The sequence below is a fragment of the Trichechus manatus genome, unplaced genomic scaffold (genome assembly GCF_000243295.1).
Source record: "Trichechus manatus latirostris isolate Lorelei unplaced genomic scaffold, TriManLat1.0 scaffold00236, whole genome shotgun sequence".
Lineage (NCBI taxonomy): Eukaryota > Metazoa > Chordata > Mammalia > Sirenia > Trichechidae > Trichechus > Trichechus manatus.
Genome location: NW_004444172.1, coordinates 2,707,361 through 2,722,667, shown reverse-complemented (window position 1 = coordinate 2,722,667; position 15,307 = coordinate 2,707,361). Strand labels below are relative to the sequence as shown.

General features: G+C 49.0%; 2 protein-coding genes across 4 annotated transcripts; one reads left to right on the top strand and one right to left on the bottom strand.

The window, feature by feature from the left end:
• Window positions 1-878: 878 nt before the first annotated feature.
• Window positions 879-9,520, bottom strand: CLP1 (cleavage factor polyribonucleotide kinase subunit 1). 3 transcript variants are annotated; one of them, XM_023743118.1, is made up of 3 exons: window positions 9,397-9,520; window positions 2,614-3,241; window positions 879-1,977 (listed from the first exon to the last, which is right to left on the bottom strand). In XM_023743118.1, exons 2-3 carry the CDS (start codon window positions 3,217-3,219, stop codon window positions 1,306-1,308), a joined length of 1,278 nt encoding a protein of 425 aa, XP_023598886.1. In that variant the 5' UTR covers window positions 3,220-3,241; window positions 9,397-9,520; the 3' UTR covers window positions 879-1,305. The 3 variants fall into 3 exon arrangements, with proteins under 3 accessions (XP_023598886.1, XP_004389249.1, XP_023598885.1); XM_004389192.2 differs by lacking the exon at window positions 9,397-9,520 and adding an exon at window positions 3,961-4,050; XM_023743117.1 differs by lacking the exon at window positions 9,397-9,520 and adding an exon at window positions 3,552-4,028.
• On the top strand, window positions 8,566-13,641 carry YPEL4 (yippee like 4). Its single transcript, XM_004389191.1, has 5 exons — window positions 8,566-8,820; window positions 11,413-11,737; window positions 11,910-11,953; window positions 12,303-12,411; window positions 12,629-13,641. Exons 2-5 carry the CDS (start codon window positions 11,597-11,599, stop codon window positions 12,716-12,718), a joined length of 384 nt encoding a protein of 127 aa, XP_004389248.1. The 5' UTR covers window positions 8,566-8,820; window positions 11,413-11,596; the 3' UTR covers window positions 12,719-13,641.
• Window positions 13,642-15,307: the final 1,666 nt, after the last annotated feature.

Below are 15,307 nucleotides of genomic sequence, written 5' to 3'. Positions count from 1 at the left end.
CCAAGTTGACACACATTTTTTGGGGACACAATTCAATCCTTAACCATGTCCAAAGTACCTGAGACAAAGTCTTGCCATCCTCACTTCTAAGGAGCATTCTTGCTGTACTTCTTCCAAGACAGATTTGTTCTCATTCTTCTGGCCCCCTCCTGTTGCCGTCGAGTTGATTCCGACTCATAGCAACACTATAGGACAGCGTAGAACTGCCCCATAGGGTATCCAAGGAGCGGCTACTGGATTTGAACTGCTGACCTTTACGGTTAGCAGCCAGTCTCTTAACCACTGCACTACCACGGCTCTGTTCTGGCAGTCCATGGTATATGCAGTATTCGTCACTAACACCAACATTCCTATCCAGAATGCTTCTTGGCAAATAGTGGGTTCTCAAATATTTGCTGAAAGAATGAATGGATGAATGGATGAATGGATGAATGGCATCAGACACTTGTTAAATAATCCAAGTCTAAACTAGGAACACCAAACAATCTCTTGCAAGGGATCAAAGAGAATGGACCTTCCCAGCTTCTTACCAGAAAGCTCAAATTACACTTTGACATAAAGCCTGGTTCTGATAAATAAACAACAAAAAAACAGATGCAACTGAAAGCGAATAAGCCATCTCTAGAACACGATTAGATCTGAAACCTTATCCCTAGAGTTTATCACCAGCTTTCAATTCCCCACAGTAAACCCAGCACTGATAACAGATTTAGCATCTTTTTATTTCTTAATGCAAGGGAAGGGGAATCATCATGAAAACTCACCTGCTTGGCTCACAGGTGGGTTTTGGGCTTTTCCCTCTAAGCACTTAACAAGTCATTCCAATAATGTTACTATAATGCTTACAGAAAGAAATTTAAAAATCACACCAACTTTTGTGATGTGGCAAAAATATTTATTAAAATACATTTTTTTCCAAGTTTGAACTTTACTGGAGTCACTCTAAGTCACACTTTCATCTTGCATTAATGAGATAGCAAGTGCTGTAAACAGACTATAAAGTAGAAATTTAAAAAATCCCTCCTAAAAATTAGTCCCCATATTAATAGCACAGTGAATGATAAAGGATTATTCATGGTCTTGGAGAATTCAAATTGGCATCTTAGGTGATGGTTTTTCCTTTTGGTTCAAGACTAGAATAGTCAGGTTACCTACCATGTGTTTTAAGAGGTAGAATACGTTTTCTACTAGTCCACCATTTACTGGTCAGCCTGGCCTCAACAGGTTCTCATACCTCAGCCCACCTGCCTTTGGTGACGGTCACAAGATCTCTATGTCCCAGGCAGCAAGGCTTCTTGCTGATCTCTATTTAAGATCCATGAATCGGATATCCATTATAAGAAGGAAGTTCTTAGGCAGTGGACGGGGGGCTGGAGAGAGGACAGTAAACACCTGATGCTCCAGGTCCACACTGGTCACCACAATGAAGCCAGCAACACTTGTCTCTGAAAGGTTCTCCTCTGTGCCCTCAGCAGTGCTAACACTCAGGAGGTGGTGCACCATATCTCGGCCAGGGGTGACAGGTACTAGCTTGAGTTGATTGTCCTCCTGAGACATGCCAAGAGGCAAACAGGAGTCTGGGATAGTGGGGGCCCCAACTTTGTAGATTTTTACATCTGAAAACTTGACATTGAAGGCATGGGGGTAGAAACAGCCTCGGAATCCATAGAAGTACTCACGGATACGTTCATCCCTACATTCCCGCCGGAAGTCCTTGGAGCGTTCAACCACACCCCCTGATTTAGGGAGGAGCACAGTACGTACAAAGTGGGGCAGGTCCCGTTTCAGTTCGTTGTACAGCCGTTCTTGATCCAGAACCACCACCACATCTACCTCAAAAGCTGAAGCTGCATGCACCAGGGCATGGTAGCCAGAGCCCTTGACCCAGCCACAGGTGTTAATGACACAGCCACTCACAGAGGCCCTCCTGTTCACTTCACACCTTTGGTTGAACACATCTGCCAGACGAGATGTAATCTGCAGAGGGACGAAGGTGAGAAAAAAATAAAATAAAACAAAAACAGACAAACCCATGGCTATTTAGAATAAGCAGTACTGAATACAGGAAAAATAATATTTTTTATGGTTGCAGTTTTACACACATGTGGATTGATTCAATTTCTATTTTATATTGCTTCTTCAGCATTCTGTCTTATGTCCTAACTGAAAATAATTTAATCAATTGCTAAGAATAAAAAACCAAAAACCAAACCTGATACCACTGGGTTGATTCCAACTCATGGCAACCCCACGTTACAGAGTAGAACTGGTCCATAAGGTTTTCTTGGCTGTGATCTTTACAGAAGCAGATCCCCAGGCCTTTCTTCCACAGTACGGCTGGGTAAGTTCAAACCACTAATCTTTAGTATTCAAGCACAAACCATCTGTACCACCCAGAGACCTCTACTAAGAATAGGTTTACAGAAATGTTTTTAACAATCTGAGGGTGGTTTACATGTGAAACTGCCTTTTCTGAAATTATCTAGCAGTAATTTCCAGCTGAGAACGAGCAAAGAGATAGCTGCAGACAGTTTTAACAAGCAGACAAACTTTCTCTGCTTCCTACACTGATAGCAACCCTTCCCTCCAGCCCATCATGGTTCTGGCTCTGACCTTATTATAAAGTTTGATGTTGGTGCCGGGAGTGGTGGAGCCAAAATGATAGACCAGAGGGGCCTGGATAGAGAAGCCTTCTTCAACATCTGCTGGCCGCTCAATGTAGAGGGCCCCCATGGTACCCGGGATGGACACAGAGCCCTGGCCCACATCCAGCTCCACGTAAGTCGGGCGGCGGCCCAAACGCACTGCATAGTTGAGCAGCAGGCGGCACACTGTGGACTTGCCCACATCAGTGGGGCCCACTACCATCACCCGGGGGCCTCGTTCTTCTTCCTTCTCTGCCTGCCTCCGCATCTGCTCCAAGGCTGTGTGCGTGTTGAGGTAAAGCAGCATAGGGGTATCCTTGGAGACATAAGCCACCTCAGTGCGGCCGCTCAGCTGCAGAGAACAGCCATGCCAAGTGAAAACAGCCACCTTGGCACCAGCGTCAAAGGTGAATTTCTTGTTTCGGGTCAGCTCTGTACCAAATATTTCTGCCATGCCAGCCAGGAGCTCCAACTGAACTGACTGAGACGCCTCCACCTCAAAACGAAGTTCTGTTTCTCGTTCTAGTTCAAATTTTGTTGTTGGCTTCTTGTCATCATTGGCCTCCTCTCCCATCTTTTGTGTGTAGCTGAAGTGCCTGAAACACAAATTAAGTATCAGATCTACACATATGACAGGCCTCTATTCAAAATCCTCCGATGGACATTTCCCTTACTTTCCTTTATTTTTCTCTCTCTTACCACCATCTGTCTCACTACTGTATTTGTTTGTTGTCTTTCTCCCCCTACTACAAAGTAAGGATTAGGCATTTTTGTTTGCTGTTGTATCTCTAATAGCTAGAACAGGGCTTGACAAACCATAGGCACCTCAAATACAACGACTAAATAAGTGACCAAATAAAAGAGGAAAACTATTCTACAGATTGACAGAGGGCTTGAATACCTCACCTTCATCGCTCTACTGAGGTACTCTAGATTTGAGAATAGACAACAAATGCCCACTCCCCACTCATCTTCGTCAAGAAGCGCGTCTGCAATCCGGATGCAAAGCAAAGGATACCGGATCTGGCTTTAGAAAACAGTCTAAGGTCCAACTCTGTACCTACTAGCAGTGTCTTTGGAGAAATCACAACTTCTCTGAATCTCTTTCCTCAGCTGTGAACTGGAGGCACGCCTCCTCACACACAGTGCTGTTTTGGGATTAATACGAATTGAAGGAGGAAAAAAGCACTTCGTAAACTTCCACTACCGAGAAAACGTGAAACATTCTTTCCGATCCCAGACAGCGGCTGTAGGTGCAGCACTCGTCCCGACCTCTGCAGCGGCGACGTTTGCCTTTCTGAGCTTATTATCTCACCTGCACGGCCTCTGAGCCCAAACCGGTAAAAGTGAAGCTCCCACACGTAGACCCCAAGCCCAACCGCAGCGAACGCTCACCCAGACCCACGCCGGAAAAACGTGCGCTTCCGCACTTGCGCAATGAAAGTAGACGCGATAGCGCGATGCCCCTTGGTATACTAATACCGGGACAGCCGCGAGCGGTCGAGTTCGCGCGGACGCTAGGTCTTCTGGGAGTTGTAGTTAAAGGATTGTTTTGATCGTGCGCCGAAGGTGGGCGGGGCAGCAGCCTTCATTGTTCGCGAAGCCGGCAAGCAGGGGTTGAGGGCGTGTCGGTTACGCCCCCGCCCGGGGCGGGGACTGGCTGAGCGCCCAACCGACGCCGAGGCGCTGCTGTGTGGGATGTAGTCCGTTGAGTTCCGGCTCACCTGGCGTGGACTTTGTTGGGGGAGTTACTGCGGCCGGCAAGGCAGGGCACCCACTTTGTGGGTCCCACGGTGGTCCGCTTGCCTGGACCTCAGGCCAGGAAGTGGGGAAATTAGAAAAACTCCGTTTGGGCACGGAGGGATACGGAAAGTGGAGGAAAACGGCCTGCCAGGAGCTAAGCTGACGTGTCATCCCCTATCTGGCACAGTGCTTGGCACATACAAGGCATTCAAAAATATACTTTTTAAAATAAAAATAAATTTCCAAGATATTTCTTTCAGTTTTCTTATAAGTTCCTCATTATCCAACAACCTTCTCCCACGGAGCGGGAAATTAAACGCTCTGAGACGCGGTTCCTTGTATGTAAAATGGCTATAATAACAGTACCCAACCTCTTAGGGTTGTTTTGAAGATTGAAGGGGATATGCAAGTAAAGCACTAAGCGCAATGTCTGTCCCATAGAAAGCAAGTAAAAAAAAAGCTATTAAGTTTTTATTATAGGCTGTGGGGGGGGGGGGTGACAAGATATAATAATGCCATCCATTTGTACAGTATTTTACATTTTTCGAAGCCCTTCTTTCACCCTGTAAAGTTAGCTTTATTATGTCCAGTTTCAAATGGGGAAGGAAACTGAGGTGAAGGGGCTTGCCCAAGCTTTCACAGTAAGTAGTCGAGCTAGGACTCAAACCCTGGGTTTTGGTGTCCAAGTCTAGTGTAAACAGTGCTAGGTGCCAGGCACTGTTTTATGCACTTTACAGATGTAAATTCATTTAATCCTCATAAGAATCCTGTGAGGTAGGTACTATAATTGCTATCCCCTCTTTACAAGTGAGTACTTTTTTGAGTCCAGCTCATGTGATTAATCCCTACCGACGAACTTGTGAAGATTTACTGGTTTGCCTTTCTCTTGCTCGCCCTGCCTTAGCACTCACTTTCCAAGTAGTGCAGCTCTCACTTCTCTGTTTTCTTTGAGAGTCTGCTTTAATTATTTCATTTATTCATCATGCACGCATTCCTTCTCCAATTAATTATTTTAAAAAAAATTGCCGTCGAAATTGCATCTGAGGGCAGTGATGGTTCAGTGGTAGAATTCTCATCTTCTATGCAAGAGACCCAGGTTCAATTCCCAGTCAATGCACCTCATGCACAGCCACCACTTACCTGTCAGTGGAGGCTTGTGTGTTGCTGTGATGCTAAACAGGTTTCAGTGGAGATTCCAGACCAAGACTAGGAAGAAAGGCCTGGCTATCTACTTCTGAAAACTGGCCAGTGAAAATCCTACGGATCATCACAGTTGGATGCCATTGTACATGCGGTCTCCATGAGTTGGGGGCAGACTCGACAGCAGTTAACAGCAACAACAATCTTTCATCATTTTTCAAAAATCCAGGTGAAGTTTCCCCTTTGCAAATTTTCTCCCTCAGTGATCTCATCCTGTCCAAATCCATGCAATATATCTCCCAAATCTGTTTTTCTTCACCACCCTACTCTCTCCCTTTGCTTGAGGCAATTTCTCTCAATTTTTTGAAGGTCATCTTTATTTGGGTATAGTATGGCCATCTCAAGCTGAAGTTAGGGAGAAGAACATCCTTCCTTTTTTAGACTCCTCTCCATTTTGCTTCTTAAATACAGAATCAGGCACAACCTGTAAAGCTTCTGTGCTTGCCTACTCTCTCCTTTACTCCCTTTCAATCATTCACCTAGCACTCCTATCATCGCCACCCCAACCATAAATAATAATACCATCCTCGTATGTCCTTCTCATTCTCCTCTCCTGGCTAAATCCTTGATCATTTTCTTCCTGAGTTGATTTAAATTCATTGGTATCCTTTTTGCTTCCAAATTTCCAATCCTCGCCCTGAAAGCTATTCACCTTTCTTTTCCCACTTCCCATTGTTCTCCTCAACAATGGCTCCTCAAATTCCTCCTCCACTTACATTTCCTTTCTCATCGGTGGCCCGAACAAGTACATTTCTGAATTCTTTCTTTACCCAGCTCTCCCTCTGGTACCATCTCTAAAGATACCCACTTTGTGTTTTTCAGAATTTACCTTAAACCCTAGAACCTTCCCTGATTAAATATTCAGAATTCCTTTTTTTTTTGGTTACCAGCTAGCAATGCCTCCCATTACAAATGCCCTTAACTTTCTGTCCCTCCTTGCAAGTGAAAAACAAACCACACACAAGCACTTCACTTTCTGAATGTTAGCCTCTGAAATATTCTGAGACAAATTAAATTTAACTAGAAACTGATAGAAAGATGGCAGCACAAAAGATGTAATTTCTTCATAAGACACAAATTTGCCGTGTGTCTCTTGAGACATTAAGAATCTAATAGTAAATCTCTGGGTTTAGGGGTAATAAGCTGAGAATGCTGGTTTTATTGTTTTGGGTTTTTGTGTGTGTGTGTGTGTGCTCAGCAAATAGCTTTTATCATTAATCTAATCATTATTATTTTTATTGTAAACAAATATGTATAACACAAACTTTGCCATTTTAACTATGTTTAAGTGTAGAATTCAGTGACATTATATTCACAATGTTGTGTAACCATTGCTGCTATTTGTTTCCTAAACTTTTTCAGCACCCCAAACAGAAACTCTGTCCCTATTAACTCCCCATCTTCCCCTCCCCCCAGCCCATGGTAACCACTAATCTACTTTGTCTCAATGCATTTGCCTAGTCTAGATATTTCATGTAAGTGGGATCATATGATATTTGTCTTTTTCTGTCTGGCTTCTTTCACTTAGCATGTTTCAAGGCTCATCCATATCACAGCATGTGTTAGAACTTCATGCCTTTTTATGGCTGAATAACATTTCATCGGATGTATATACCACATTTGTTTATCCATTCATCTGCTGATGGACATTTGGGTTGTTTCCACCTTTTGGCTATTGTGAATAATGCCACAATGAACATTGGTGTACAAGTCTCTGTTTGAGGAAGATGCTGTTTAGAAATAATGATAACTACTGTTTACTAGAGGGAAGTGGTGGTTCAGTGGTAGAATTCTCACCTTCTATGCAGGAGACCTGGGTTTGATTCTCGCCTAGCCAATGCACCTCATGCGAAGCCACCATCCGCCTGTCAGTGGGGGCTTAGGTGTTGCTATGATGCTAAACAGGTTTCAGTGGAGCTTCCAGACTAAGACCAACTGGGAAGAAAGGCCTGGCAATTTACTTCCAAAAATTAGCCAGTGACAACCCCATGGATTACAACAGTCTGATCCTCAATCCATCATGGGAATGGCATAGGATCAGGAAGCGTTTAGTTCCGTTGCGCATGGGTGGGGGCCAACTCAATGGCAGCTGACAACAACAACAACATTGTTTACTAAGTAGTACCTATCACGTGCCAGACACTTTTTAGAGATTTACATGTTATCTCACTTTAACCTCACATCTTCATGAGGTAAATGTTATTAGTTTCATTTAACAGAAGAGGAAAACTCAGGCACAAAGAGGATCAGTAACTTGCCCTGTGGTTGCTGGTAAGTTACTGGCAGAGCTAGGATTCCAACTCAGGTCTCTTTGAGACCAAAGCCACACACTTGGTCCCGGTCTGAAGATGCAACTCAGCTACTATTTTGTGAACATCTTCTGGATGCACAACTCTGCGCAAGGTACTGCAGTCCTGGGATGCACAGAGGACTTCCCAGAGGACCTGCCTCAGAAAGTTTATAGCCCAGGAGAGAACCTTATGTAATGTGGGTGCCTCAGTTCATGAAGCATTAGTAATCTGGAGGTGGGAGATAAGAGATCCCTGCATGTGAGATGTCAGAGGTGGTCTATGACTCCTTCATGGGTATTAAACTGAGGCTTGAGTTTGCCATCTGTAACAATTAGTCCATCCTTCTTTTCCCTGCCTCAGGGCTGGTGTCCGAGATGAAATGGGAAAATGTATCATCTTGAATGTGTGTATGAGTGCCTGACTCTGCATCCAGCTGTCACTGGCCTGGCCACCTTTCTTCCAGCTCTGCCATCCTTACTCCATCCCCACCCAGCCCTGTCCTTCCCCCAGGCTCTTCCTAGCTCTTTGGCCACACTGCCTCTCTCCTCAGCCACCTGCCTTTCCTCTGGTCCCCCTGTCCCTTTGCATCATTCCCCAGCCCCCTCCCTTCCTCCCTGCCCGCCTCCTGTGTCTCCCAGCCCTGCTCTGACGTGGGAGGTGAGGGGGGTGGGGGACGGATGACTCACAGTGTTATGATGCAGCTCCACAACACACAGCCACATTCACCCACAGACCGAAGCTCGGAACGAGAGACAACCTCTGGCCCCCCAGCAGATGGTCAACTTTGCAGCCCCTCATCTTGAACCCCCTAACTATCCTCCCCAACCCCCATCCCCTTCCCAATTGAAGGAGCAGAAAGAGAAGAGAGAAGAGTGAGCAGAGAGGTTGAGAGAGAGAGAGAGAGAGAGAGATAGACGGAGATCTCTGGAGCAGACCTCAAGGTGAGGGGGCAGCCCTTCTCCAACTGAATTTCCCCCCGCTTTGCAAATTTCCTCCTCCTGCTGCGTGTTGCTTTCTCCCCTCGGCAAAAGCGTTATTCATCCACCCTCTGCCCTCCCTTCCCCCTCCCCGCTGCCTCCGCTCCTCTCTCTCGGCTCCTCCATCCCTCTCCAAGCTCTGACTGTTCCCGCACTTCTTTCCCGGCAACTTCGGCTGCAGCATCAGGCGTCACTGTTTATTGTTTTGCCGCTGGTGCAGACCCCCCAAAGACCGCCCGGGGAGCTGACTGCGCTGCTAATTGTTTGGACCATACCACACGAAGCAGGCCAGCCCGGAGGGTGGGGGCCCGGAGCCTCTGAGTTGAAGAGCAAATCCGTTGGGAGCAGGTGTCCCCTTCCCCCTCGCTTTTTTTTTTTTTTTTTCCTGCTAGGCACGGGATTCGCACCTGGTTCCTCGAGCCTCCGCCTGGGCGCCTCTGCTGTCAGCGCTGGGTGCACAGATCCTCCCTCCCCCCCACCCCACCCCTCCGGTCCAGCCTGGTCTCACGTCTGGGTCCACCTCCTTCCCCCAGCGCTCACCTCGCCTTTGTTGTCCCCCGGTCATTTGTCCACCTTGCTTCTCCCTGTGATCTCAGCCGGGGGAAGAAATGACTCCTAATCCCCCTTCTGTGCTTCTCTGGCCTTCGGTGCAGCCTCTTCTTGGCTTGGCAGGGAAGGGTGGGGGGGGCGGGAGGGAGGCGTGACAGCGGGGGAAGAAGGAGCTCGGGCAGGCACCTGGGCCGGCCCCCCTTCCGGCCCTGGAAGAAGGTGTTGCTAGGTGATGCGGGACCGAGGGCAGCTCGCAGGCCAAGTTGATGGCAGAACGTGAAGTGGACGTCGGACAGTGGTCTGCTGGCCAGCGAGGAGGCCTTGTTCCTTGCGGCCAGAACCCAATGTCACCCTGGATCAACCCAAGGTGTCTTCCTGGAGCCCAGCCAGGAGGAGAGGACTTGAAACCGAAGATGGTCTCTAACGGGCTTCTGTGGAGACTGCCTGGCGGCCTGAGCAGAGTGGAGCAATTGGGCTGCTTGTGGCCACCGCAGAGGACAGGACGAGGAGTGCCTGTTTGCACTGGCTAATTGGAGTACACTCCCTCTTCTCGGCTTACTGGTCTAGCAGTGCCGGAGCACCTAGCTGGCATCTCTGAACCAGACTTGGCTTCCTACCCACCATGGGCCAGAAGGCCCCAGAAGAAGAAGGCAGCACCTCACCTGCTTATCAGAGCTAGCAAAGGACACCTCCCTACTTATCCTTAGCCTCCAGCGCCCCAGCCGCTTTGGACAGATAACAACAGCTTCTTCAAGATTCCTCATTAGAACCAGCAACTCTTTCATCTTCAGTCACCCACAGGGTCACTGCTGTCAGCGCCTGCCCCTGGGAGAAGGTGGGGAAAACATTCTCTGCCTTGGGCTCCAAAGCACTGCTTTTGAAAATAAGCACCACCACCCCCCACCCCCCAGCCTCCCCTGTTCATAGTGGACGCTGCTTTCACACTACATCATACGGCCCTGTTCAGCCCAGGAGATCTGGCTTCCCTGCCGCGAGTGTTACCCACTTCCCATTGGTTCCATCTGTCTGATTTGTCTGAAGGAAGCATGTTTTCTCTCCCATGGCTGGGTACCTAAGCCCTTGACTGAGGGCTAAGGCAATGGTAAGCAGAGTAGAGTATAGAAGGACTAAGGGGGCCAGAGGCTGGGAAGACAGCCAGGTGCTTCTGCTGGACTGGACTGAGTGGCGCAAGGCGCAGGACTTGGGAATGGCTACATCCGAGGTTCTCTGTATCAAGACATCCATAAAGTTCTAGTGAAGAGTCCCAGAACGCAGCCCCCCACCCCCCAGGTCCCAGGAAAGGGCTGAAGCAGGTGGGTACCTGTATGCCTGCTCTCCTTCTCCCTCCGTTATCATGCCTGTCCAGGGGCAGATTAACCAGTAAGCACATTATGCACCGGTTTGCATTGAGTAAGGTACGCACGGGCTTAATTGTATTTACTCGCTAATCTGTAGTGAGCAGACACTATTGGGCCCATGGGTACCTTGCTTATTGGGTAATCCAGCCCTGTGCCTATACTTCCCACATGAATGTATGAAGGGCCAATTGTATTGGAAATGGAGGTCATGCAAAAGAAAACCACCAAGCATCCCTATCTTTTCAAAAGCCTTGAGGCCCAGTGACACAGTGCCTACAAATGCCTACGAGATGCAATGCCTCACGGAAGAACTGAACACCAAGGAGAGGGTGCTTGCACTTGACGTTGCTCCCATGGCAGCATCTGTGCCAGCGGACTGCTCTCAGTGGAAAATGGTGGAGGCTGCTACCACCCCAGGAGGGCGAGACACCAGCTCCCTGGCTATGGCGCCAGAAGCCTGGAACTGCTGCCAGGCTTGCCAGAGCAGAACTGGAATCCAAGGGGCAGGGAGACACAGTGCTACTGGATGCTGGGGAGGGTGCCGGTGATGGGGGAAGTAGGGGTGGAGGTGAGCTGAGCCTCAGCTTCATCCCCTGAGGAGCTTCCCACGAGGTCACAGCTCTCCTGATGCGCCTTCACCTCTTCCCAGGTGACTTCCATTTCTGTCTGGTTCTCGTCTGGGGGGGCCCTGGCCGGGCAGCCCCCCCACATTTCTCCTGCCCTGAAACACGGCTCTAGCCAACCTGCTCCGCTGCTTCACCTGCGATCGTCTGTGTGGGGGCTGCACAGCACCAGCCCCTCCAGCCCGCCAGGGCATCGTCCTCCAGCCCGTCATGCCCAGTTGTGACCCTGGCCCGGGCCCTGCCTGCCTCCCCGCCAAGACTTTCCGCAGCTACCTGCCCCGCTGCCACCGCACTTACAGCTGCGTCCACTGCCGTGCGCACCTGGCTAAACATGATGAGCTTATTTCCAAGGTATGCTAAATGGGGACCCCTGTCACTCCCGCCTCAAACACACACACCAGGCTTGTGCCAACATCACCTAGCAGGGAGCTAATAAAGCCCTTCCTCTCCCATGCCCTTGCGGGGATTCAGGCACTGGGGCCAAGGCTACCAGGTAGTCACTGTCTGTCCTATGTCTCCACAGTCCTTCCAAGGAAGCCATGGCCGAGCCTACCTGTTTAACTCCGTGTGAGTCTACTACCTCTTTCCTTGAGTGTATATGCTGGTGTGTATGAATTTTCTTCCCCTGTGGAGACAGGGGGAAGAGCCATCAGAAGGTCATCTTGCATCTTCTGCTCGGCCTCCCCTTTTGCAAAGGGGTTCAGAAAAATCTGTCTGCAGTTCTCTTGTGGGAAGTTCTGGGCAGAGAATCATAGTGTTGGAGAAAGAAGGCCCAGGCACGAGTGATAAAGGGGTGGACTGCTAAAGGCAGGGCGGGTCAAGCTCTCTCCAGATAGAAGTTCCTCTGGGTTGGTGGGGGGCTGGACTGACTGAGCCACCCCACTGGGTGCTGGGTCCTTCCTGTTTCCTGGGACAGGGTCAACGTGGGCTGTGGGCCAGCCGAACAGCGCCTCCTGCTCACGGGGCTCCACTCGGTAGCTGATATTTTCTGTGAGAGCTGCAAAACCACGCTGGGTTGGAAATATGTAAGTACCCAGGAAACAGGGCCATCCTCTAAATGCACAGTCCCCATGGCCCTCCATGCCTCAGTGGCCACCAGTTAGGTCTTTGCATGGTCCAAAGAGGGAGCTAGTAACTGGGTTGGACTGGCGTGGGGGCACTTGGGGCAAAGGCAATATAGGTGGTAGTAGGACCTGGAGGGGGACTGCTTTGTCCAATATTCACTGCTTCCCCCTCCACCAGGAACAAGCTTTTGAGACGAGCCAGAAGTACAAGGAAGGGAAGTACATCATTGAAATGTCACACATGGTGAAGGACAACGGCTGGGACTGAGGGGCTCAGGCAGGCTGTGCCCTTCCTCCGCATGCCCCATCCTACCCCACACATGCCCCCTGGCCCTGCCAAGCAGTCTATACCAGCATGAGTACTGCCCACCCCTGGGGGAAACCCGGCTCCAACCAACCACTCCCCTGCCCTCACCTCATCACTACCAGGCCCCTTTTGGAACAGGGGCCTGGGGTACCCCAGGGGTGTTCAAGGCTCAGGAGTGGGCAGCAGTCAGGGAGAGACAGACAGGGTAAAAGGGGTGGCTGTAGGACCCCAAGGTCCTGAAAATTGAAGCAATGGCAGGGCGTAGACTCAGGCAGAGAGGACTGTGGGAGGAGTCAGTTTTTGCCCCACCTCTTCTTGATCGAACAGAGGACAACCTTGGGTCACAGGGCTGGTAGAACTCAGGCCACAGGAGAATAGCAGATGAGGAAAGGCTTGGGTTGGAATGGCATTTTGGCCTCAGACATCAGGAGGGACCAGACTCTCTGAAGGGAAACAGTTTCCCACCCCCAGTCACAGGAGAAGGGACTCAGGGGTGGAAGGAAAAACCCAAATCCCAGACCCTGGGAAAACATAAAGGATCAGAGGGGTTTCCATTTCACTCTACTTGTTAGTTTATCTTGGCACTGAAGAGGCACTTTGGAGTAGCTAACCTTTGCCGTGGGGTAGGGTGGGGTGGCGTGGGGTAAGCTGTCCCTGGAACAGTGCCCACTCCCATCCGCAGCTGGCTGTTCCCAGAGTGAGCAGTCTTTGTGGGCATTCTCCGAGGCCCAGCCACTGCTTCTCGGGACCCAGTTCCCTGAAGGGGAGGTGGGAAATCAGTGCTACGGGGCCGGTCTTTCCCGTGGCTGCCACCAGCGAACGAAACTTTTGTATGATACATAAAGTGTTTGGGTCTATTTTTAATAAAAAGGGGAAAAGCAACTGTGAGGAGCTCTGTCCTCTGACTTTCCTTCCTCGTGCATGGATCATACAGTCCCATTCAGTCACACCCCCCTGGGGCCTGTCCTTTCATGCCACAAGAGGGCAGCAGAGTTACTTCGTCCGTCGTGAGATCCCACTTGAGCTTTTACAAACCAAAAAGAGCCTGTCTAGTCAATTCCAACTCATGGCGACCCCATCTGTGTCAAGAACTGCACTCCATGTGGTTTTCAAAAGATTACAGTCAAGAAAACCCTATGGAGTAGTTCTATTCTGTCACACATAGGTTGCCATGAGTTGGAACTAATCAATAGCAAGGAGTTTTGGAATTCTACCAAAGTAGATCCCCAGGTCTTTCTTCCGCAGCACCACTGGCTGGGTTCAAAGCACCAACCTTTCAGTTGATCGAAAACTGTTTGCGCCACCCAGGGCCACTTGTTTTACCAGGAATGGGTATTCAGGTGACGTTTTGCTCAGTAAGAGGGATGGGTTTTGTGAGCTGTATTCCAGCTGAAGCATCCAAAGCAGCTTCTATCTTCTGGAACCTTTGACAATGAATCAATTTGTGCCTGGATCCAGGATTGGGCAGCTGGAGGAAACTGATCCCAGAACAGTTTCATTGGATCCTATTTTAAGCTTGGTTCTGTAATGTTTTGGTCAGCTCACGGCCACACTTAAGGCTAATAGAAAAATCAATCAGCCAAGGCACTGCTCTGGCAGTTGATAGCAAGTGGAACAAAACAACTCAAATCTGCAGCATCAATGCAACCATGAGCCAAGGGCATTTTTTTGGCAGTGACGTGAAAGTCCTATTGCTTAGTTCTAGGCACCTGCATGGGAGCCATACACAGCATAAAAACCATGCTTTGTAAGCTATGTTGTTATTTCAGATGCACTCATTGATACAAATATTTCTAGAGCGCCTACTACTTGCCAGGCATTGTGTTCAGTACTGGGGAAGCAATGGTGAACCAGGCCTGACTTCAGGGAGCTCATGGTCGAGTGGGGGCGACAAAATAACCAGGCAATTCCAGTAGGTGATCCCTTGAGCCAAGCCCATAGAGCTCTGAGCAGGGATTTAATAATTTAGCCTAGATTTGAGGAGTCAAGGAAGGCTTCGCAAAAGTAATGACTATGATGGCACTTGAAAGATCAGAAGCTGGGTGGACAAAAAGTAGAGTGGGAGAGTATATCAGGTAGAGGGAACTGTGTGTATTATGTCGAGGCTTGAGCTTACTTCATTTGAGGAAGAAACAAAAGTTCCCTATGGCTTAAGTACAGGTGCACATGAGTGAGGAGAGGCAAGAGATGAAATAGGAGACAGGCAGTGACCAGAAACCATTTAGGGAATCTAGATTTCATCCCTAGGGCATTGGGGAGAAGCTCTGGTAGCGAAGTGGTTAAGCGCTTGGCTGCTAACCGAAGTCAGCTGTTTGAACCCACCAGCCCCTCTGCAGGAGAAAGATGTGTCAGTCGGCTTCCATAGATTTATGGCCTTGGAAATGGTATGGGGGGAGTTCTACTCTGTCCTCTAAGGTTCCTGACGACTCAACAGCAATGGGTTTGGGGTTTGACTGGGAGTGGTATCATCAGAGAGGAGGCTCAAATAGAAGTTTTAATAGACTGTAGAAGGTAAGGGGCATCGGGAATACTGTTGTCAAGGTAAAACTG

What these genes read in the sequence shown, in the direction of transcription:
- CLP1 (XM_023743118.1), bottom strand. Translation starts at nt 3,219, where the DNA reads ATGGGAGAGGAGGCCAATGATGACAAGAAGCCAACAACAAAATTTGAA. An exon ending in ACATCAAACTTTATAATAAG is followed by an intron (nt 1,978 to 2,613) that starts GTCAGAGCCAGA and finishes GTCCCTCTGCAG; the next exon opens with ATTACATCTCGTCTGGCAGA.
- YPEL4 (XM_004389191.1), top strand. Translation starts at nt 11,597, where the DNA reads ATGCCCAGTTGTGACCCTGGCCCGGGCCCTGCCTGCCTCCCCGCCAAG. An exon ending in ATGATGAGCTTATTTCCAAG is followed by an intron (nt 11,738 to 11,909) that starts GTATGCTAAATG and finishes ATGTCTCCACAG; the next exon opens with TCCTTCCAAGGAAGCCATGG. An exon ending in GCCTACCTGTTTAACTCCGT is followed by an intron (nt 11,954 to 12,302) that starts GTGAGTCTACTA and finishes TTCCTGGGACAG; the next exon opens with GGTCAACGTGGGCTGTGGGC.